Source organism: Hyaena hyaena, unplaced genomic scaffold, assembly GCF_003009895.1.
Source record: "Hyaena hyaena isolate Hyena2069 unplaced genomic scaffold, ASM300989v1 scaffold_5, whole genome shotgun sequence".
Classification (NCBI taxonomy): domain Eukaryota; kingdom Metazoa; phylum Chordata; class Mammalia; order Carnivora; family Hyaenidae; genus Hyaena; species Hyaena hyaena.
In genome coordinates this window covers 8,519,563-8,542,463 of record NW_024080637.1, presented here as the reverse complement: position 1 = coordinate 8,542,463, position 22,901 = coordinate 8,519,563, and the positions used below count along the sequence as shown (strand labels likewise).

General features: G+C 41.1%; 1 protein-coding gene across 1 annotated transcript in view; it reads right to left on the bottom strand.

Moving 5' to 3' along the window:
- RAB3B (RAB3B, member RAS oncogene family) overlaps window positions 1-22,901 on the bottom strand; it is a 71,797-nt gene that overhangs the window by 12,168 nt on the left and 36,728 nt on the right. The window contains exons 3-4 of the mRNA XM_039237964.1: window positions 6,408-6,526; window positions 2,574-2,698 (exon numbers count right to left, since the gene is read on the bottom strand). Of these exons, the coding sequence (XP_039093895.1) occupies window positions 2,574-2,698; window positions 6,408-6,526 (244 nt within the window). The remainder of the gene's footprint in view (window positions 1-2,573; window positions 2,699-6,407; window positions 6,527-22,901) is intronic.

Here is a 22,901-nt window from a genome sequence, read left to right as displayed (position 1 = left end):
TTTCCAAATACAAAACTACCTCACCTTTTAAAACTTAGTCTAAGGGCCTAATGTACTGATTACATATTTTTTCTTTTCTTTTCTTTTTATTAAATAGGCTTCATGCCCAGCATGGAGCCCAGCGTGGGACTTGAACTCATGACCCTGAGATTAAGACCTGAGCTGAGATCAAGAGTCATATGTTTGCCCAACTAAGCCACCCAGGCACCTCTATATTTTTTTTCTAATACATATCAAAGTATATACATAAAATCATCTTGCACACTTCTAATGGCGTAAGTCTCTTTGGGAAATGCTAAACTCACACAGCCAATGATTTATAGTTCCCTTAACACACAGTGCTGTTCTTTGTCTTTGCCAGTGTTGCTCCCCTGAAATGTCCTTGCTTCTCCTCCTCACTTGGCTGCTCCCACTTGTTTTCAAGACTCAGCTTGGGCATCATGTTCTCTGAGCCCCACTGAGTTAGGTACCTCCTCTGTGCCCCCTCAACCCCCAGCACACTTCTCTATCACAACACTGATCACTTGGGGTATCACTATTTCTGTCCTTCAGACCAGGGAATGCATATCCTATTTCATAGCATAGTACCTGGCATAGAGTAGGCGCTCAGAATGTCTTAATTGGACTGAAGTAAAATGAAGTAGCCAAATACGTAATATAATAAAATTTAATCAAAACATACTTTTGCAGTATCCATACAGAGCCAGGCCATATAGTAGGCACAGTGGGCACAAAAATAAACTAGACTCATTTCCTGTCTTCACAGAACTTTAGGGAGATGGACAAGTAAACAAGTGCACCCAAGTGTGGTAGGGACTGTGACTGCTGTGTGCCTGAGGCACATTAAGTGGGGGCAAGAAGAAAAGAGCTCTAGGGGCCAGGAGAGGCTTCAGAGAAGATGTGAAGCTTGAGCTGTTTTGAAAAGTGAGTTTAGATTTACCGGCTGGATGACAGTAGGGCATGGGGAGTAGAAGAGAGCATTCTGAACAGATGGGGGATAGTCAGTCCAGGGTAAGTGCTGGGGGCCTCCCCAGGGACAGCAGGTTGAAGGCATAAAGTGATAGCCTAAGGTCACCCAAACATATGCTTGACCACATGCTTACTGTTCTGTGAACCAGGGGGATGGGTAGAGGCACTTTCTGGACCCTGTGAACTTCTGTGATGGAGTAAGAACAGCAAAATCCAAGATAACCTGACCTCCCTATTTATTAAACACCTACAGTTTGCTAATTTCTATTCTAGGCCACCCTTGGGAACAGAGGAGGGAAGAAAGATGTTTGAGACACCCCCATACGTATACTCATAATATACATAATATAAATATATGCCACACACAACTCACATTTGTATGTTATACAATTTTCCCACCTACAAGCCCAAATACCAATACTCTGGAGACTATGAGGGAAAACAACTTTAAACTTCCTACTCCTCAACACTTACAATACCTAGGTTGTGAGACATATTTAGGGAGGCTGGCTAAAAGTTAAGAAATATATCCTTTCTTTAGAGTAAGTTTTCGCCAAGGCGATCCTACATTGAACTCCAATACAGAAAGGAAAAGTAAGGAAAGGAAAGGATAAGGAAAAGGAAAAGGAAACGGAAAGGGGAAGGGAATGGAAAGAAAGAGGCTGCTCCTTTAAGCAAGTATAGGTAGGAGTTCTGCTGTGGGGCTATTGAGACACACCTGAGGTACCTAGGTCTCAGTGGAACACAAAGACAAAAGTACTTTGGAAAAAGTCAGAGCATCACTGAGCTGCATACTTAAACCACACTGTTTCATTCCTTCAAACAATTACTTTTGTTGTGAACTGTGTTTTGGTGAAGAAGCATCAGTTTACATGGAGACAAACACTAAGACACAGGGTTGTGGTTACTATAAGGATGTTTGATATTAAGGACATTGTCACATCCAGCATATAGAGTGTGCTCCACAGTGGCCAGTGAAGAGAATAATGGGTTTGTTTTTATTTTATTTTGGAGGGGTTGTTTTTATTTTAAGGACCATCTTGAGACGACATAATTGATTATGTTTCTCTTTGCATGGCTGGTAGAAAGCTCAAAGCCAGTATTTTTGACCCAACTCTTACACATGCCTGGGAACTTAAAACATACATACTTAATCTCACCTCTAGCTTCCTCTTATTTTCCTCCTACCTTTGCTTTCCCTTTTCTTTAATTTTCTAATTTTTTTGATGTATTATGATGATTAAAATTTTTTTAATGTTCATTTATTTTGGGGAGAACAAGAGAGGGCACGAGTAGAGAAGGGGTGGAGAGAGGAGACATAGAATCCAAAGCAGGTTTCAGGCTCTGAGCTGTCAACACAAGGCTTGACGTGGGGCTTGAACTCACAGACCACGAGATCATGACCTGAGCCAAAGTCAGATGCCTAATGAACTGAGCCACCCAGGTGCCCCTTTTATGATGATTCTTATAAGACCTCAATACCTCAAAGCCTTTGTGGAAGGCACCGATTAAAAAATTCACAAACACAATATACCGCTAATGTCACACTTAGTGTAAACATGCACACACACACACATACACACACACACACACTGTGCACATACCAAGCTGCTCTGCAAGGAGACGGCCCTTCTCAGTGGGAACAACTCTCTCTTCCTCCATGTCACACTTGTTCCCCACCAAGATAACCTGTGCATTGTCCCAGGAGTAGGTCTTGATCTGAGTAGCCCTAAAGAGAGGCTGAGAGAAGACTGTGTTAATGACATTGTGCTCTGGTGGCAAGGCCCCTGAAAAACTCAAAGACACGGTTTCCCTTCCAGAGGGGAGGCTACACCCAAGTTATGTCAATTAACTCAGTTGAGGACAGACAGATACCTGCCCCTGCTGGCTGTCACACGTGCTGACCCCTAAGCCCTGATTGCAAACCTCACTCAGCTCTTAGGAGCACTCCTCTAATACATCTGCCCATCCCTCTCCTCACCAGGCAGAGAGTTCTTTCTAAAATTTCTATCTGATCTTTTCCTGAAAGGATTCTTCTATGCCCCACCCCCCTCCACCGACTAGCTATGTGATGAAGTCTAGATCTCTCAGGTGTTCAAGAACATTCATATCCTGTCTCTCCAGATTCATCACACTGCCTCACACTTCCCACCTATCCCCAAATGCTCTTCATGGCTTGTGCCTTTGCCTATACTGGGAGTCCTTCCCCACACTAACTCATCCCCCAAGGCCCAGGGCTGATCCCACAATTCCTTGCAGGAAGCCTTCTCAGGCCCAGCTAGCCTCTCCCTCTTCCTCTGTGACTTGTAAACATTCACTGAAGCCTCAGATGATGAATATTTGTAGAAACCAAATTGTAAGCAGTGGTTTCCCTCATATAGGATGGTTATGAAACTTTTAAAAAATACTTTATGTGATTTTCAAATTTTCAAAAGTGAGTATTACTACTTACATAATAAGAAACAAAATTGTAACATAAGGAATAAAATAGGGCCCTTATATTGTGGACATATCTCTGTGTCAGGATGGGCCTAACTCTGTCTCTAACCACCCCATCAGATAGAAATAGAATCTCCTTTTGGTCCCCTACACCTTTACCATGGCACCTGTTACATTTAGCTAAGTTTATCAGTCTCTCCTTTTAGGCAAAGACAATCTCATTGATCTTTGGGGTGCTGGTCCCCAGCACAGAGCACAAAGTAGAGATGTCAGCAAATTTCTGGTGAATTAATAAACCAGCAAATGGTTAATCCTGAAGCAAATCTTCAATTTGACATTCAATCTAACTCAACCCTAACTGCAATCTGGAATCTATTACCAACCCTGTTTCTTTTTTTTTTTTTCTTCTAATAGTTTATTGTCAAATTAGTTTCCACATAACACTCAGTGCTCATCCCCACAAGTGCCCTCCTCCATGCCCTTCCCCCCTCCCCCCCACATCCATCAGTCCTCAGTTTTTGTCAGCATTCAAGAGTCTCTCATGGTTTGCTTCTCTCCCTTTCCCCCACCATTTCCCCCCTTCTTCTCCCCCTTGTTCCTCCATCAAGTTCCTCCTAATCCTCCTATACGTGCAAACATATGGTATTTGTCCTTCTCTGCCTGACTTATTTCGCTCAGCATAACACCCTCAAGGTCCATCCATGTTGCTTCACATGGCCAGATTTCATTGTTTCTCATTGCCGTGTAGTATTCCATGGTATAAATAAACCACATCTTCTTGATCCATTCGTCTGTTTATGGACACTTAGGCTCTTTCCATGTTTTAGCTATTGTGGAGAGTGCTGCTATGAACATTGGGGTACATGTGCCCCTATGCCTCAGCACTCCTGTATCCCTTGGGTAAATTCCCAGCAGTGCTATTGCTGGGTCGTAGGGGCGTTCTATTGTTAGTTTCCTGAGGAACCTCCACGCTGTTTTCCAGAGGGGCTATACCAGTTTACATACCAACCCTGTTTCTAAAGCTGATCCCACCACCAATCTTCTCTTTAAGGATGAGAAGCCATTCCTTCAAGGTATGAAATTCACCCAGCCACATTGGTTGTGGGCTGACAAAGAGCCAGGTTCTGTGCTGGGCCCTGGGGTGGGGTGCTAGGCTAGGACCAAGTTGCTCAGAGGCAAAACTGAGAGGCCAGGGCTTAGGAGAAATAGACACTCAATCTTTAGCCCCAAGGCAGGTCTCTGGAGCCATCTCTTCATGTCTCCTCATACTATTCTTCCTGTCATCTTCATCCCTCTTCCCACCCCCATCCACTCTCAGCTCCCAGATTAGCAACTCAGGTTATTCTTGGAGGAATTGTCACCAGGTGTTAAAGTCACTGTGTTCCTGAGACAGAATGAACAGGGACTGATGGCAAAAGGGAAGGAGGTCAAGGCCAACGGGAAATTAGCAGTGTAGAGACACTGAAAGAAAGAGCTAATAACTCCATGGTAGGAGGTGGCGGGAAAGATGGAGAAAGAGAGAAAGAGGAGGAGGGGAGACAAATCATGACTGAAGGGAAAAGAGGGAATGAGAAGGGGGGAAAGGGAGAGAAAAGGGAAGAGGAAAAAAAGACTAGTAAAGAGAAAAGGAAGATGGAGGGGACTTGTTAAAAGGGAAAAGAGAAAAAGGAGGAAGGGGAGTATGACCACTAGGCTGAGAAGGAGAACCAAGACCACCATGAATGACAGACACATGAATGGCACCCTGGATAGCCTGCAAAGTCACTCGCAACTCAAGGCTACAAGGCTTCAACAGTGCTTCACATAGTCATGGCAACTGTTCCTTTGGAGAAGGGAAGTCCTTGAAGGATGACTATTGGGAAAAGCGAAGTGGGAGAAAAGCTTGGCATTGGCCAGCACTACTGCTGTATTGCTAGCCTCCTCAGCCTCTCTGATTCTGAAGAAGACCATGGCACAGATGTTCCCTCTTCTCCCATCCCCGTCCTTTCCACTGATTAGGGGCACAGTGTCCTGGGCCCTCCCTCTTACCTGACCTTCCCCCTCCCTGTGAGTTATACTTCATAAAGAAAGCTGTTAGTCATTCAGAGGTTGTACCTGTGGAGCTGTGCTGATTTCCACTGTATATTGAATCTTTACAAACTTGGACTAGATGTGCTCTTGACCTCTAGCCTGGGGATAAACCTTATGGGGAAGTCATATGTGGACTCACTCACTATGACCAGGATGATCTTTCCAAAACATTAATCTGAACCTGTCGGTTTCCTGTTCAAATGCTATCACCTAGGGAATAAACTCCAAATTTCTTACCCCAACACACAAAATTCTTCATGACCTCTGCTCTTCCTATACCGCTCACTTACCTTCTCACTTTGGACATCTGTATTCTTTTCCTGGAATATTCTTTTTTTTTTTTTTTTTTTTTAATGTTTCATTTATTTCTAGGAGAGAGAGAGAGACAGCGCGAGCAGGGGAGGGCTAGAGAGAGAGGGAGCCACAGACTGAAACAGGCTCCAGGCTCTGAGCTGGCAGTCAGCACAGAGCCCGACGCGGGGCCCGAACCCACGAACCGCGAGATCATGACCCAAGCGAAAGTCGGACGCCCAACCGACTAAGCCACCCAGGCGCCCCTTTTCCTGGAATATTCTTATCTATTCATCCCCTGGCTCACTCCTGTTCATCTTACAAAATGTAGCATCTGTGTCAGAAACTCCAAGATCCCTTTCTTGGCTCCCCAAGGTGGGTCAGAGCCTTCTGTTGGGTTCCCAACAGCACTGGTGCTTCTCTTTATTGCTGCACATGTACATGATATTCTCACTGCTTCTTTACTGATCTTCCTCTCATCTGTGAGTTCTTTGAGGACAGGAGCCATGTCTGATTCACCCATATTTCCCTAGCATACAGCACAAGGCCTAGCATACATTAGGCCAGCAAATGTGGCCTAATGAATAATGAATGACTGAGGTGAATAAATGAATGAGGTGAATGAATTAATCTCATACCAATCTTGTACAGCATTGAAGGACTCCTCGTTGGTGATGTCATACATCAGAATGAAGCCCATGGCCCCACGATAATAGGCCGTAGTGATGGTCCGGTACCGCTCTTGCCCAGCTGTGTCCTGGGTAGGAAAAGGAGAGTTAGCATCCTAGAAAGTCTGCTTTTTTCCTAAAAAGTCCCCAGGAACAGGGGCACCTGGGTGGCTCAGTTGGTTGAGTGTCTGACTTCAGCTTAGGTCATGACCTCACAGTTTGTGAGTTCAAGCCCCATATCAGGCTCTGTGCTGACAGCTCAGAGTCTGGAGCTTGCTTCAGATTCTGTGTTTCCCTCTCTCTCTGCCCCTCCCCTGCTCACACTCTGTCTGTCTGTCTCTCTCTCTCTCAAAAAACAAAAAACAAAAGTTAAAAAAAAAGAAGTCCTCAGGAACAATTAACAAATAGCCCAAAGAATATTTAAGGATTACCAATTTAAAAAAAAAAATTTTTTTAATGTTTTATTTATTTCTAGGAGACAGAGAGAGAGAGAGAGCGTGAGCAGGGGAGGGCCAGAGAGAGAGGGAGTCACAGAGTCACAGACTGAAACAGGCTCCAGGCTCTGAGCTGGCTGTCAGCACAGAGCCCAAAGCGGGGCTCGAACCCATGAACCGCGAGATCATGACCTAAGTGAAAGTCGGACGCTTAACCGACTAAGCCACCCAGGCACCCCAAGGATTACCTATTATGTGTCTTTTATTGTATGTGGTGAGTAGAATAAGTTTTTTAAAACCTCATAAATTAATAAGAAAATAATTGAGGGGTGCCTGGCTGGCTCAGTCAGTAGAGCAGGCAACTATTGATCTCGGAGTCATGAGCTTGAGCCCCACATTGAGGGCAGAGTTTACTTAAAAAAAAAAAAAGAGGGGTTCCTGGCTGATTTAGTCAGTAAAGCATGTGACTTTAAAAAAAAATAAAACTAAGTCAATTAACATATAGTATAATAATGATTTAAAGAATAGAATTTAGTGATTCATCACTTACATATAACAGCCATTGCTCATCTCAACAAGTGTCCTCCTTAATGCCTCTTGTCCATTTAGCCCATCCCCACCCAGTACCTCTCCAGCAACCCTCAGGTTATTCTCTATATTTAAGAGTCTCTTATGGTTTATCTCCCTCTCTCTTTTTATTTTTGCTTTCATTATGTTCATCCGTTTTGTATCTTAAATGCCACAAATGAGTGAAGTCATATGATATTTGTCTTTCTCTGACAAATTTTGCATAGCGTAATATATTCTAGTTCCATCCATGTTGTTGCAAATGGCAAGATTTCATTCTTTTTGATTGCCGAATAATTCTTTTTTTGTACATATATACCAGATCTTCTTTATCCATTCATCAGTAAATGGACATCTTGGCTCTTTCCATACTTTGGCTTTTGTCAATAGCACTGCAATAAACATTGGGGTGCATGTGTCCCTTCAAAACAGCACTCCAATATCTTTTGGATAAATACTAGAGCAATTGCTGGGCCATAGGCAATTTCTATTTTTAATTTTTTGAGGCACCTCCATACTGTTTTCTAGAGTGGTTGCACCAGTTTGCATTCCCACCAGCAGTGCAAAAGAAATCCTCTTTCTCTGCATCCTTGCCAACATCAGTTATTGCCTGAATTGTTAATATTAGCCATTCTGAGAGGTGTGAGGTGGTATCTCATTGTGGCTTTGACTTGTAATTTCCTGATGATGAGCAATGTTGAGGATTTTTTCATGTGTCTGTTAGCCATCTGGATGGCTTCTTTGGAAAAGTGTCTATTCATGTCTTCTGTCCACTCCTTCACTGTATTATTCATTTTTTGGGTGTTGAGTTTGATAAGTTCTTTATATATTTTGAATATTAACTCTTTATCTGATATGTCATTTGCAAATATCTTCTCCCATACCATTGGTTGCCTTTTAGTTGTGCTGATTGTTTCCTTTGCTGTGCAGATTTTTACCTTGATGAGGTCCCAATAGTTCATTTTTTATTTGGTTTCCCTTGCCTCCAGAGACATATTGGATAAAAAGTTGCTGCAGCTGAGGTCAAAGGGTTCATTGTCTGTTTTCTCCTCTAGGATTTTGATGGCTTCCTGTCTTACATTTAGGTCTTTCATCCATTTTGAGTTTATTTTTGTGTATGATGTAAGAAAGTGGTCCAGGTTCATTCTTCTGAATGTCGCTGTCCAGTTTTCCCAACACCATTTGCTGAAAAGACTTTTTTCCATAAGATATTCTTTCCTGCTTTGTCAAAGATTAGTTAGTCATACATTTGTGGGTCCATTTCTGGGTTCTCTGTTCTGTCCCATTGATCTGTGTGTCTGTTCTTATGCCAGTACCATACTGTCTTGATGATTGCAGCTTTGTAATACAGCCTAAAGTCTGGATTGTGAGGCCTCCAGCTTTGGTTTTCTTTTTCAGGACTGCTTTGGCTATTCAGGGTCTTTCTGGTTCCATACAAATTTTAGAATTGTTTGTTCTAGCTAAGTGAAGAATGCTGGTATTATTTTGCTAGGGATTGCATTGAACATGTAGATTGCTTTGGGTAGTATCAACATTTAAATAATATTTGTTCTTCCAATCCATGAGCATGTCTTTCCATTTTTTTGTGTCTTCTTCAATTTCTTTCATAAGCTTCCTATAGTTTTCAGTGTGTAGGTTTTACCTCTTTCATTAGGTTTATTCATAAGTATTTTATAATTTTTGGTACAATTGTAAATGGGGTTGATTCCTTGATTTCCCTCTCTATATATTCCTTGATTTCTGTATATTGATTTTGTATACTGTGACTTTGCTGAATTCCTGTATCATTTCTAGCAGTTTCTTGGTGGAGTCTTTTGGGTGTTGTATATAGTGTATCATGTCATCTATGAAGAGTGAAAGTTTGACTTCCTCCTTGCCGATTTGGATGCCTTTTATTTCTTTGTGTTGTCTGATTGCTGAGGCTAGGACTTTCAACACTGTTTTAAAGTGGTGAGAGTGGACACCCCTGTCATGTTCCTGACCTTAGGGGGGAAGCTCTCAGTTTTTCCCCATTGAGAATGATAGTAGTGGTGGGTCTTTTGTATATGGCTTTTATGATCTTGAGGCATGATTCTTCTATCCCTACTTTCTTGAGGGTTTTTATCAAGAAAAGCTGCTGTATTTTGTCAAATGATTTCTCTGCATCTATTGAGAGGATTATGTGTTTCTTATCCTTTCTTTTTTTAATGTGATGTGTCACATTGATTGATTTGCAGATAGTGAACCAGTCCTGCATCCCAGGAATAAATTCCACTTGATCATGGTAAATAATCCTTTTAATATGTTGTTAAGTCTGGTTTGCTAGTATCTTGTTGAGAATTTTTGCATCCATGTTCACCAGGGAAATTGCTCTGTAGTTCTCTTTTTAGTGGGGTATTTGTCTGGTTTTGGAATCAAGGTAATGCTGGCCTTGTAGAAGAAGTTTGGAAGTTTTCTTCCATTTCTATTTTTTTAGAACAGTTTCAAAAGAATCAGTGTTAACTCTTCTTTAACTATCGGGTAGAATTCTCCTGGAAAGCCATCCGGCTCTGGACTCTTGCTTGTTGGGAGATTTTTGATTACTGATTAAATTTCTTTACTGGTGATAGGTCTGTTCAGATTTTCAATTTCTTCCTATCTCAGTTTTGGTAGTTTATGTTTCTAGGAATTCATCCATTTCTTCATGATAGCCCAATTTGTTGGCATATAAATGCTCATAATATTCTCTTATTATTGTTTGTATTTCTGCTGTGTTGGTTGTGATCTCTCCTCTTTCATTCGTAATTTTATCTATTTGGGTCCTTTCCTTTTTCTTTTTGATCACACTGGCTAGGGGTTTATCAATGTTTGTAAATTCCTTCAAAGAACCAGCTCCTGGTTTCATTGATCTGTTCTACTGTTTTGTTTTTTTTTTTCCAATACCATTGATTTCTTTTCTGATCTTTATTATTTCCCTTCTTCTGCTGGTTTTGGGTTTATTTGCTGGTCTTTTTCCAGCTCTCTTAGGTGTAAGGTTAGGTTTTGTATTTGAGACTTTTCCTTCTTTAGGAAGCCCTGAATTACTATATACTTTCCTCTTATGACTACCTTTGCTGCATCCTGGAGGTTTTGGGCTGAGGTGTTATAATTTTCATTGGTTACCATGTACTTTAATTTCCTCTTTAATTTCTTGGTTAATCCATTCATTCTTTAGTAGAATGTTCTTTAATTTCCAAATAGTCCTGATTTTTCCAAATGTTTTCTTGTGATTGATTTTGAGTTTCATAGCATCATGTTCTGAAAATATATAAAGTATGATCTTTACTTGATCTTAGCCAAAAGGCTGAGAAGCAATGTGTAAAGTATGATCTTAATCTTTTTGTATTTGATGAAGCTGATTTGTATCCCAGTATGTGATCTATTCTGGAGAATGTTCCATGTGCACTAGAGAAAAATGTGTATTCTGCTACTGTAGGATGAAATGTTCTGAATATATCTGTTAAGCCCATCTGGTCCAGTGTAGCATGTGACTCTTGATCTCAGGGTCATGAGTCTGAGGCCCTATGTTAGGTGTAGAGGGTATTTAAAAAGTTTTTTTAAATAATAAAAAAATGTAAAAAGAAAATAATTGAAATTTCAAGAGAAAATTGGGCAAGAAGAACAAAACTTCACAGAAGAAAGGCAAATGAATAATTATTATATAAAAAGATTTTAATTATTTTTAATTATAATTTCCATTATAGATGAGGATATAGTGAGATGAGTAACCTCACACCTTTTTCATGGAAACTTGACTCAGTCTTTCTCAAAATCAGTTTGGAAGTCTCAACTCCATTAAAAATATTTGCGCTTTTGTCCCAGAAATTTTCCTTCTAAAAATTTTACTACAAAATTAGAAAATCAGGGGCGCCTGGGTGGCTTAGTCGGTTAAGCGTCCGACTTTCGCTTAGGTCATGATCTCGCGGTTCGTGGGTTCGAGCCCCGCGTCGGGCTCTGTGCTGACTGCCAGCTCAGAGCCTGGAGCCTGTTTCTGAGTCTGTATCTCCCTCTCTCTCTGACCCTCCCCTGCTCATGCTGTCTCTCTCTCTCCTAGAAATAAATAAAAATATAAAAAAAAAAAAAAAAAAAACAAAATTAGAAAATCAGACCTATGCACAAAATATAATTGTTAAGACTCATGGGAAAGTGCTTGTATCTGTGATATAATATCAGTTTTGTAACTATATATGCAAAGAAGAAAACTGGAAAGAAGTACCTCAAAAGATTAATAGTAATAATCTCTGTATAAGAGTCAAGAATTACAGGGATTTTAATTTTTTTTGTACTTTTATTTTCTCTACAATAAGCACATATTGCTCTTATATAAGGAGATATAAATATTTTTGTTTAAAAAGCAACCAACAAAATTCTTTTTTAATAATTTTTAAAAGTTCATTTATTGAGAGAGAGAGGGAGGGAGTGGGGAGGGGCAGAGAAAGAGAGAGAGAGAGAGAGAGAGAGAGAGAATCCCAAGCAGGCTCTACTCTATCAGCAGGGAGCCCAATGCAGAGCTCAAACTCACAAACTGTAAAATCATGACCTGAGCCAAGATCAAGAGTTTGATGTTTAACTGACTGAGCGACCTAGGTGCCCCAACCAACACAATTCTTTATCTCAAGCAGATCACAGTCTAGTTGGAAAGACAGACATGTGAGCCAGCAAACAAAAATAAGACCAATAGCAAAGGGTTATTGGAGTACACTGAGATGCTTCACAAATGTCCACATAGTCCTTATATGAGGGGCCAGCCAATCTTCTCTATTTCATTACAGTTTTAGAATGCATGATACTTGAGCATATATAAAACATTTCCTCATATACTAGCTAATTTAAATTATATATATTTTTAATTTTTTAATTTACATCCAAGTTAGTTAGCATATAGTGCAATAATGACTTCAGGAGTAGATTCTAGTGATTCATCCCCTATGTATAACACTCAGTACTCCCCCACAAATGTCTTCCTTAATGCCCCTTACCCACTTAGCCTATCCTCCCCCACAACTCCTCCAGCAACACTCAGTTTGTTCTCTGTATTTAAAAGTCTCTTATATTTTGTCTCCCTCCCTGTTTTTATATTATTTTTGCTTCCCTTCCCTTATGTTCATCTGTTTTGTATCTTAAATTCCACATATGAGTTAAGTCATATGATATTCATTTTTCTCTGACTAATTTCACTTAGCATAATACCCTCTAGTTCCAGCCACGTAGTTGCAAATGGCAAGATTTCATTCTTTTTTTATTGTTGAGCAATACTCCATTATATATATTTACCACTCCTTATTTATCCATTCATCCATCGATGGACATTTGGGTTCTTTCTGTACTTTGGCTATTGTCAATAGTGCTGCTATGAACACTGGGGTGCATGTGCCCCTTTGAAGCAGCACACCTGTATCCCTTGGATAAATACCTAGTAGTGCATTTGCTGGGTTGTAGAGTAGTTCTAGTTTTAATTTTTTGAGGAAACTCCATACTGTTTTCTAGAGTGGCTGCACCAGTTTGCATTCCCACCAGGAGTGCAAAAGAGATTCTCTCCATATCCTTGCCAACATCTGTTGTTGCCTGAGTTGTTTATTTTAGCCTTTCTGACTGGTGTGTGGTGGTATCTCACTGCAGTTTTGATTTGTATTTCCCTGATGATGAGCATTTTTTCATGTGTCTGTTAGTCATCTGGATGTCTTCTTTGGAGAAGTGTCTATTCACTAGCATTTACATTTTATAGTTGAGAATGCAAAAATGCAGCCAGGGTAAGTGGCTTTCCCAAGGTCACAAAGCTGGAGACAAAAGCTATGCCTTAAATCCAGGACCTCTGATACCACTAAACCTCAATCAATTAAGGATTGATCCACAAGTTTTTACTGAACTCCAGCATGCCATTATTTGTGTATATGCTGCATCTGTTATCCACACACTTCAGAAAAACCCTGTAGGATATGTATGATTACTCTATTTTACTCCAGATAAGGAGACTGAGGCCTAGGAAGATTGCCAGTAAGTGTCAAAATTGGAACTCAAAATAAGTGTATCTGAGGGGCACCTGGGTGGCTCAGTCAGTTGAGCGTCCAACTTCAGCTCAAGTCATGATCTCGCGATTTGTGAGTTTGAGCCCCGTAGAAGGCTCACTGATGTCAGAGTATAGCCTCATTTGGGTCCTCTGTCCCCCTCTCCCTACCCCTCCCCACTTGTGCTCTCTCAAAAACAAGTAAACATTAAAAAAATAAGTCTATCTGACTCCTACACTCATTACAACTTACACCTTAGCCATGAACCATACTTTGTGTGGTATAAAAATGGACAAGACACTATCCCTGACCTGAGGAAGTCTCAGTAAAAGTGTAGAAGTAGCTAATGCTAATGAGGAGCATTATACTGATAACTAGCAATATGTGGCAATATGTCATTAGTTACAGATAAGCAGTATAAAGAAAATGTGTCACACAATGGAGCACCTGGGTAGTTCAGTCAGTTAAGGGTCTGACTCTTGGTTTCAGCTCAGGTCATGATCTCATAGTTTGTGAATTTAAGCCCAATGTCAGGCTCAGGGCTCACAATGCAGACCCTGCTTCAGATTCTCTCTCTCCCTCTCTCCTTGCCCCTCCCACCTTGTGCACACATGATCTCTCTCTCTCTCTCTCAAAATAAATAAACAAACAAACAAAAAAGAAAATGTGTCACCCAAGACACAAGTCAGCTAAGAAACATGGTGGTTTGGGGTAATTATAGAAGATGTCAAAGCAGAGATAGTGTATCAGATAGGATATACTGAGTTATTCAGTAACAAAGCAATCCCCAAATCTCAGCAGCTTAAATGAGGTTTTGTTTTTCACTATTGCTACCTATCTATTAACAGTTGGCTGGGTGCTCTGCTTTTTGTCTTCCATATTCCAAGAAAAAGATTGACAGAGCAGCTACCAGAAGGGGGAAAGTGTGTGTGAGTCATGTGTTGGCTCTTAAAACTTCCACTTCTCCCATTTCGCTAGCCAAAGCAAGTCACACACCCACATCCAAAAAAAAAAAAAAAAAAAAATGCAATCTTATAATATGCCCACAAGGAGAATCATAAATGTGGTAGACAGCGTACTCCCACTAATGGAATTTGTACCAAGTCCAGAAGCATTGGCCTGAAGATGTGCTTATTTGACAATAGTAGGAGGATAACAGGGACTTTTCTTTCTTTCTTTCTTTTTTTATTTGAGAGAGAGAGAAAGTGAGTGAGCAAGCAGGGGAGAGGGACACAAGTGGGGGAGAGAGAGGGAGAGAGAGGGAGAAGATGAGGGAGAGAGAGACAGAGAACGAATCCTAAGCAAGCTCCCATGCTCAATACAGAGCCCAATGCTCAGTCCCATAATCATGTGATCATGACCTGAGCTGAAATCAAGCGTTGGACACCTAACCAACTGAGCCACCCAGGCACCCCATCAGGGACTTTTCTAAAGAAGGATTTTCCAAGAAGTGAAGGGAAGGAAAACTATTTTGGCAGAATAAGATTTTTTGCCATTGAGTACTCCAAAAAACTGATAGCAGAGAGTAAGATGCAGGGCTCACACTCATGAACCATGAGATATGACCTGAGCTGAAGGCAGAGGCTTAATCTGCTGAGCCACCCAGGTACCCTTGGACTTTATCTTTTAAAATAAAAGATTTTGAGGCAGGGGATTAACATAATTAGATATGAACTTTATTTAGAAAGATTACTCTGGCTGTGATATGGGGAATGGACTGGAAGAAGAGATGGGAAGCAGAAAGGCTAGTTAGAAGATCTTTGCAGTAGTTCAAGTGAGTCCAAATAAGGATTTAAACTTAGAGTGGTAGCAATAGAATGCAGTCAGAACAGATTCATGAGGTATTTAAGAGATGAATTATAGGGTATGGTGATGAATTAGAGGTGAAGTGATAAGAAATCAAAGATAACAGTTATGTTTCTGGCAAGGCTCATTTTCTCCATGTCCTCAGCAATTCAGCTCTGGCCTAGACTTGCACAACCTTACTCAGCAAAACAAAATCTGTACTTACTATACCCAACATCTTTGGGGAGCATATAAATCTCCATCTCTTCCTTGTTGAGCATGGTCTTTGGGTGTCTTACTCTTCACCTCAAGCAGCTTATCAGAGTATCCTTTCTGACCACATACAATACTTCTTCCTAAGAGTTCTGGCAGAAGTTCTTTCTAAAAGTTCTCCAGTTCATAAATGAGTGAGTAGATGAATGAATGACTGAAGAGATGGATGAGTAAGTGAACACATAACACTGGGAATTTTAGGCACTACTGAGAGAAAATCAGCTTGTATACCTATGAAATACGTCAACAGTATTTGATCCACGCCACCCTCCTTGCGTCTGCTTCCTGAGCTCCTATACTACAGATGAGACTCCTCCTACCCATCTGCAGGCCAGGCCCCAGATCTTGTGCTATAGGTTTTAGAATTAAGTCACCCATCCAGACTAGTGATTTAAAGGCTCAGGCAGGATTTCTGAGCAGCTGCACTGCTAGCAGGTCTCAGCTCTACTCACTCTATGTTGTATCACTTTCCTGTGAGAGTTTTGAGTCCCCCATCTCTGACTGGAGCCTGGCCCTGTGCCCCAGCTCTTTGACAGGTGAGTCCTGTCACTCAATTGATGCCCAATTAATCAGAAATCTTGGTATGGGGGGTGTTCAGTAAGTAGAACATGCAACTCTTGATCTTGGGGTCATGAATTTGAGCCCCACATTGAGTGTAGAGGTTACATAAAATAAAATAAAATAAAATAAAATAAAATAAAATAAAATAAAATAAAATAAGACAAAATAAAATAAATCCTAGTATGGAATAATAAATGGCCTGGACATAGAACCAGTTTCATCCCTGTGCTCCTAGTGCCTAGCACAGGGCTGTGCACACAGCAGGGATTCAACCATCACTTGCTAAACGAAAGGCTACATAGTCTTGAGACTTAGGGTGGTCTCTGGAGTTAGACTTCTGGGTGTGAGTCATTGTTCTACCACTTACTATGTTACTCTGGGAGGCAGGCTTTTAAATGCCTCCTCATGATCACTGTCTCCTGGTATGTATGTTCTTGTGTAATCTTTACCTTGGGCAATTTGCCTTTTTGAGCCTTAGTCTCTTCATCTATAAAGTGGGAATAACAACAATATCTACTTCACAAAGTTATTGTGAACATTAAGAAAGTTATTATACCTAAAATGCTTAGAAAAGTTCCTAGTACATAGTGAGTTCCATAAAAGCGTCAGTTACTATTTTTGCACTTCCAGAGTTAGCCCCAGGAACCAGGCCAGCTTCCCAGAGTCTGGCCAGCTGGAGTAGACAAGTTTCATGCTATGTGACACTTCCCACTCATTCAATACTGCTGAGGGCTCCCTCCAGCCAGAGTCTCAATATGATGTTTCCCTCAAAGAGTAGCAAATGGCCTGATAGAAAGGGAATGGATGAGTGTAAAAGTTGAGCAGGTCTTGGTCTGACTCCCAGCTCTGCCATTCATCAGTTGTGTGATTTGGAAAGTTTGGTTTTTTCATCTCTCTGAGATTCAGCTTCCTCACATCTGGAGTAGAATAATAGGGGGGTGATGGGCATGGAGGAGGGCACTTGTGGGGATGAGCACTGGGTGTTATATGGAAATCAACTTGACAATAAACTAGTTTAAAAAAAAAAAGAAATATTAATGCCTACTTTGTAGGTTGTTTGCAATTAAATAAGATTTTTTTTAAATGTCTAGCTCATAATAGGTACTCAAATATGGGAGTACATATCATTTTCATTATTACTTAACCCTTCTAAGCCTTAGTTTTCTCATTTGTAAAGTGATGATAATACCAACCTTAAAGTGGTTGTGTTAAGGAGTACAGATAAGGTATTTGTAGAGCCTGGCTGAGTGCCAGGCACATAGTAGGTGTCCAATAAAGTCCATAGTAGTTCCTGATATTACTGTTGATATTGTTGTTATTGTCATTTCCCTTGAAGAGAAGCAAGGTTGGAAACAACAATCCAGCCCTCACTATGCTGTGCTTAATGGGAAGTAGCCCAGAGAACTGTTCCTGAACCTCCCTCTCTCTTTTATTTTTAAAAATCACTTCAACAAACATTGATTCCCCTCCCACTGGTGAGAGTCAGAAATAGAACCAAAGAGGAGACAGGAAGGAGGAGAAAGAGGCATGACTCACTGGCTACTTGAGGAAGGAGACAATGTCATCAAGAGCAATCAATTTACTTCTATGAAGCAGGCATTCATTGAGCTCTTTATATGAGCAGAGCATTATGCCAGAGTGGACACAAGGGTGAGCAAGCTGCCACCCTGACCTCTAGCAGCCCCATGTGGCAGACAGACATATAGGTAAAGGGGAAAGAAGCTAACATCAACCGAACACCTACTCTGTGTCCAGCATTTTGGTAAATGTTTTATATGTGGGATCTCACTTATTATTTACAGTAACAAAATAAGACTGTTAGTTGAGAATTATTATAGGCCAGGCACCATGCTAAGCATTTTTCCTATTTTACTTAATTACCAAATAACCTTGAAACACTGTTATCTCTATTAGCAGATGAGAAAAAAGTTAAATAATTTGCCTAAGATCTTGCAACCAGTTCGTGCCAGACTGAGATTCAAACCTAGGTCTGTCTGATTCCAAGGCCTCTGCCTTTCCCAGGATTCCCTTTATTCTACATCATTTCTCTTAATTGTTACAGCAGGCTAAAGCAGGACAAATTTGAGTCTCCACTTTATACATAAATTAACTGAGGATCACAGAAGTTAAGTTAATTGCTAGAGTTACAAGCTATAAGGGGTCAGAGTCAGGATTCAAATCCTGTCTTTTGACCACAGCCCGTGCATTTTCAACACAACCTATAGCTCAACCAGACCATGTATTCTTTTTTTTTTTTTTTTTTTTTACAAATAGTTTATTGTCAAATTAGTTTCCACATAGACCATGTATTCTTGATCCCCTTCTGCCTCCTAGGACAGAACCAACCCACTCTGCAGTCCCCCCACCCCACTGCCCCCAGAGAGGAGGTCTTCTAAGGCTTCCTGGGGTGAACAATCTCCCCTCCACCAGAGGGTAAGGCTGGAAATTACCCACAGAGCTTAAATGGAATCACATGTGTCTGGCGCACAGGTGCTCAACCAATATTAGTTATCTTCTTTAGCTCCCACTGAATCATCAAACCACACAGACTCTTCATTTCTTTCTGGAGTTTCCTCATGGTCGCCCACACATGCCATACTCATTTCTGCTCCATATTTCTGTTCATGCTACTCTCTGCCACATATGCCCTCTCCCAGTCCCTCCACTTGTCTTGACTACCAGATTGTTGAATTCTAAAGTTAAAAGTAAACCTTAAATATTATTCAACTTACCCTCTCGTTCAAAATAGGAATTCATTCCACAGCGTACTCATATTGAGTGTTTCTAATGTTGGATACCCACCACCTTAAAAGGCAGACATTCCACTGATGGACAGTTCTGATTATTAGAACATTTCTTCCTTCTCTTGAGCTGAAATCTGTAAGTGGTAATTTCTATCCATTGATTTGATTCTGTTTTCTGGAGACACAAAGAATAAATCTAATTTTTCACTCATGTGGCAGCCCTCCCAAAATTTAAATCCTATGTTTGTTTAGCATTTAGAGATTATAAAGTTTGTTCTTATGATCTCAGTTAATTCCCAAAAAAATCCTATGAGAGAAGAACCAAATTGCCATTTCACAACAGAGGCAACTGACACTTGCAGAGATGAAAGACAGTGAATGATGGAAAGGGCCTTAAATAAAACCAGTTCTTTTGGCTCCAAGAGACCATGGCTCTTTGCACAAGGCTACATATCTGTTTTAAATCACCTATCACAGGGACCTTGACAATTAGCAGAATAACCAGAACAGTGACCGGAACTTGAAACTGTTTCACGTGGGGAACAACTACAGGATGGAACAACAACTTAGTACTGTAAGAAATGGTATCTATTTCTGCTATCTTCAAATATCTAATGTGCTTAACAAGTTTTCCTCTTTTACATATCTTTTCTTTCAAATCTTCACTAGGTGCTGATTCTGTGGTTAGTGTCCACTAGATCCTAAAGATCAAAGGACGAGTACAACACAATACTTGCTCGAAGATTGCTTTGGAAGGTAAACATGAGTCGGATGGGATTCTGAAGCTGGAGAGGCTATTCCCGTAAAGCCCTCCTAGTGCTTTTCCTTGAGGCAACACTTTTCCTTTAGAGCTTAGCTCAGCTCAGCAGAGAAGCTTCCCTGACCATTCTGGCAAAGTCAAGTCCTCCAATTACTGCTGTCCTGGCACCATGTACTTCTCCTTTGTAGCACTCATCCCCACTCTAATTCTGTACTTATTTGTGTAATTATTTGATTAAAATTCTGACTCCCCTGCCAAACTGCAAGTTCCACAAGAACAGGATGTCTGGTTTTGCTTACTATTGTGTCTCGGTGCCCGGCACAGCACTAGCACATAAGGTGGGGGAGATTTCCAGTAAATACTTGTTGAAAGGATGAATTTATTGGGTGTCTGCAACATTTTCGATAGAGCACACTGAAATGTCAGATGGGTCTTTCTAAAATCCAAATCTCATCATTTCCCTCTTGGTGTAAATCCCTTCTCTGGCCTCCCACAGCACACACCATAGGGTCCAAACTTCTCAGTAGAACATACAGAGTGTTCAGGATCTAGCTCAGTCTTCCCTTCCAGTTCCTTCCTTTTCATACCTCCACTGAACCCACCGAGTTCCCGTTTTGCCTAACTACTGTGGGCCTTTTGCTGATATGCAGATGTTTGCCTGGAATCCCCTTCTCTTTCATTCAAAGGTCACATCCTCTCTGAAGCTTTTCCTGACCTCTCATCCCCTGACAAAGTAACTTCCCTTCCTGCCCTTTCACGGTTTGGCATTTTGTCCCTGGACATATCACATTTATTATAGTTACTGGTTTTTTATCTGTCTCCTCTTTCAGATTATGAGCATCTTGAAACCCAATCACATATTTAGCTAAATCCCAGGCCCTTGATTATAGCACTTGGGACATGGTAGGCACTTAATAAGAATGCTGAATGAAACTCAAGGGCTGACCATGAAAACTCATTGCTAACCTCAAGACTGGTTAGAAAAGGGTCTATGAGATCATACAAACCACATCCTCTTACTGGTCCTTTCCATGTTATATAGATAAGCAGGAGGCCCAGAGCAGTGACACAACCTGAAAGGTCACAGAACTAGTAAGAGGTTGTTTATGGGGCCTCCATCCCTGGATACTGCCCTGTTGTATACCTTCTCCTCCAGGCCAGACTCCTCCCTCCCTCCCATTCAATTCACTTCCTCTGGGCCCTGTTGGGAGACAGAAATGATGAGCACAGGGAGGCAGTAAGGAGAGCTTCTGGGTTGGTTCTCCCCACACCCCACACTCTGACCCACACCTGTCAAGCTCCAAGCCCTTTGTATTTTGCAGCAGCAGAGAGCGAAGGCATTGTATCCCATGGGAGTGGGAGGAAACCAGAGGCAGAGAGCTTTTCAGAGATTCTACGGAGCCTGAGAGAAGCAGAGGACTGAGGAATGGAAAAAGTGATCCCTCAGAGCTGGCTTGGTGTTGCACCCATCTGTCCTCAGCAATACAGACCACACTGTAGAGCAGTGTAAACTGTGTTTACAGTTTATAAACATTTTGTTACATCATCTCATTGGATCCTAACAATGACCTTGGATGCAGAATGTTTAGAGCCAGAAGAATCAATCTTAGCTCATGCAGTCTAACTCCTTTATTTTGCAGGTAGGGAAATTGAGACCTAGAAAGGTACAGTGACTTTCCCAAAGTCATATGCCTACTTGCTTTTTGGCTAGTCTAAGACTCAAATCCAACTATTCAGACTCCACATGATGTTCTTTTCAACATACCATGTATTATTGTCACTACTGGTTTACAGGTGAGAAAACTAAAGTCTAAGGGCATATAGGTAGTAACTGATAGATCCCTGAGGGCACAGGGCAGGAAAGAGGTCACTAGAATCCAACACTAGGGATTATAAAGCACTTCCCTCCTCGCTGTAATTCTATCTAACTTTGAGGTCCAGGTCAAAGGGCACCTATTCTGGAAAGTTCTTCGGGATCTAGCATCAAAATGTGTCATCAAGCAAATCAGAGAACTCTAGACGTTGGCGAGGATGTGGAGAAACGGGCACCCTCCTACACTGTTGGTGGGAATGTAAACTGGTACAGTCCCTCTGGAAAACAGTGTGGAGATTCCTCAGGAAACTAACAATAGAACTCCCCTATGACCCAGCAATAGCACTGCTAGGAATTTACCCAAGGGATACAGAAATGCTGAGGCATAGGGGCACATGTACCCCAATGTTCATAGCAGCACTCTCCACAATAGCTAAAACATGGGAAGAGCCTAAGTGTCCATCAACAGATGAATGGATCAAGAAGATGTGGTTTATCTATACCATGGAATACTACATGGCAATGAGAAAGAATGAAATCTGGCCATGCGTAGCAACATGGATGGACCTTGAGGGTGTTATGCTGAGCGAAATAAATCAGGCAGAGAAGGACAAATATCATATGTTTGCATGTATAGGAGGATTAGGAAGAACCTGACAGAGGAACAAGGGGGAGAAGAGGGGGGAAATGGTGGGGGAAAGGGAGAGAGGCAAACCATGAGAGACTCTTGAATGCTGACAAAAACTGAGGACTGATGGACGTGGGGGGGAGGGCGGATGGGCATGGAGGAGGACACTTGTGGGGATGAGCACTGAGTGTTATGTGGAAACTAATTTGACAATAAACTATTTGAAAAAAAAAATCCATTGCTGTGTTGTGATAGTCAATGGAAATAATTCTAACTATATTTTATAGTCTAATTGTTTAAAAAATTTGAATTCATCACTAAAGACTGATATATAACTTTTACAAAAGGTTATATATGTCCTACATTTAAACAAACAAACAAACAAACAAACAAAATGTGTCATCATTCCTTCTGGGCTGCCACAGAATGTACTTGGGACTTTATTTTAGTGGCAGTAGAGCACAGAACATTAGAGCTAGAAGACCCTTACAAGAATAATCATTTCCACAAATATTTACTAATTTACCACAAATATTTCACTATGCCAGTGACAAAGACCCATGTAATCCCTGCTCTGGGAATTCTCAGTCTAGTGGGAAGCTACCTCATATGTGACAAATCCTATGATAGATACATATAGGGTCAACTCCCTCATTTTGCAGATGAGAAGCCAAGGCCCAGAGAAATGGGTGCCCTGGATTCTTTCTTTTGGCACTAGTCTCTTACACAAAACCCTCAAACACTCAAAACTCAAAACCTCTCAAGGGTATAACTATCGATTTCCACATTTTACTTCAAGCAGATAAACCAAAGATCATAGGACTTCCTTTCATTGCTCCTCAATGTATCTGGCATGTCTTTGTGTTCAATAAATATTTATTTTATTTTAGAAAGAGA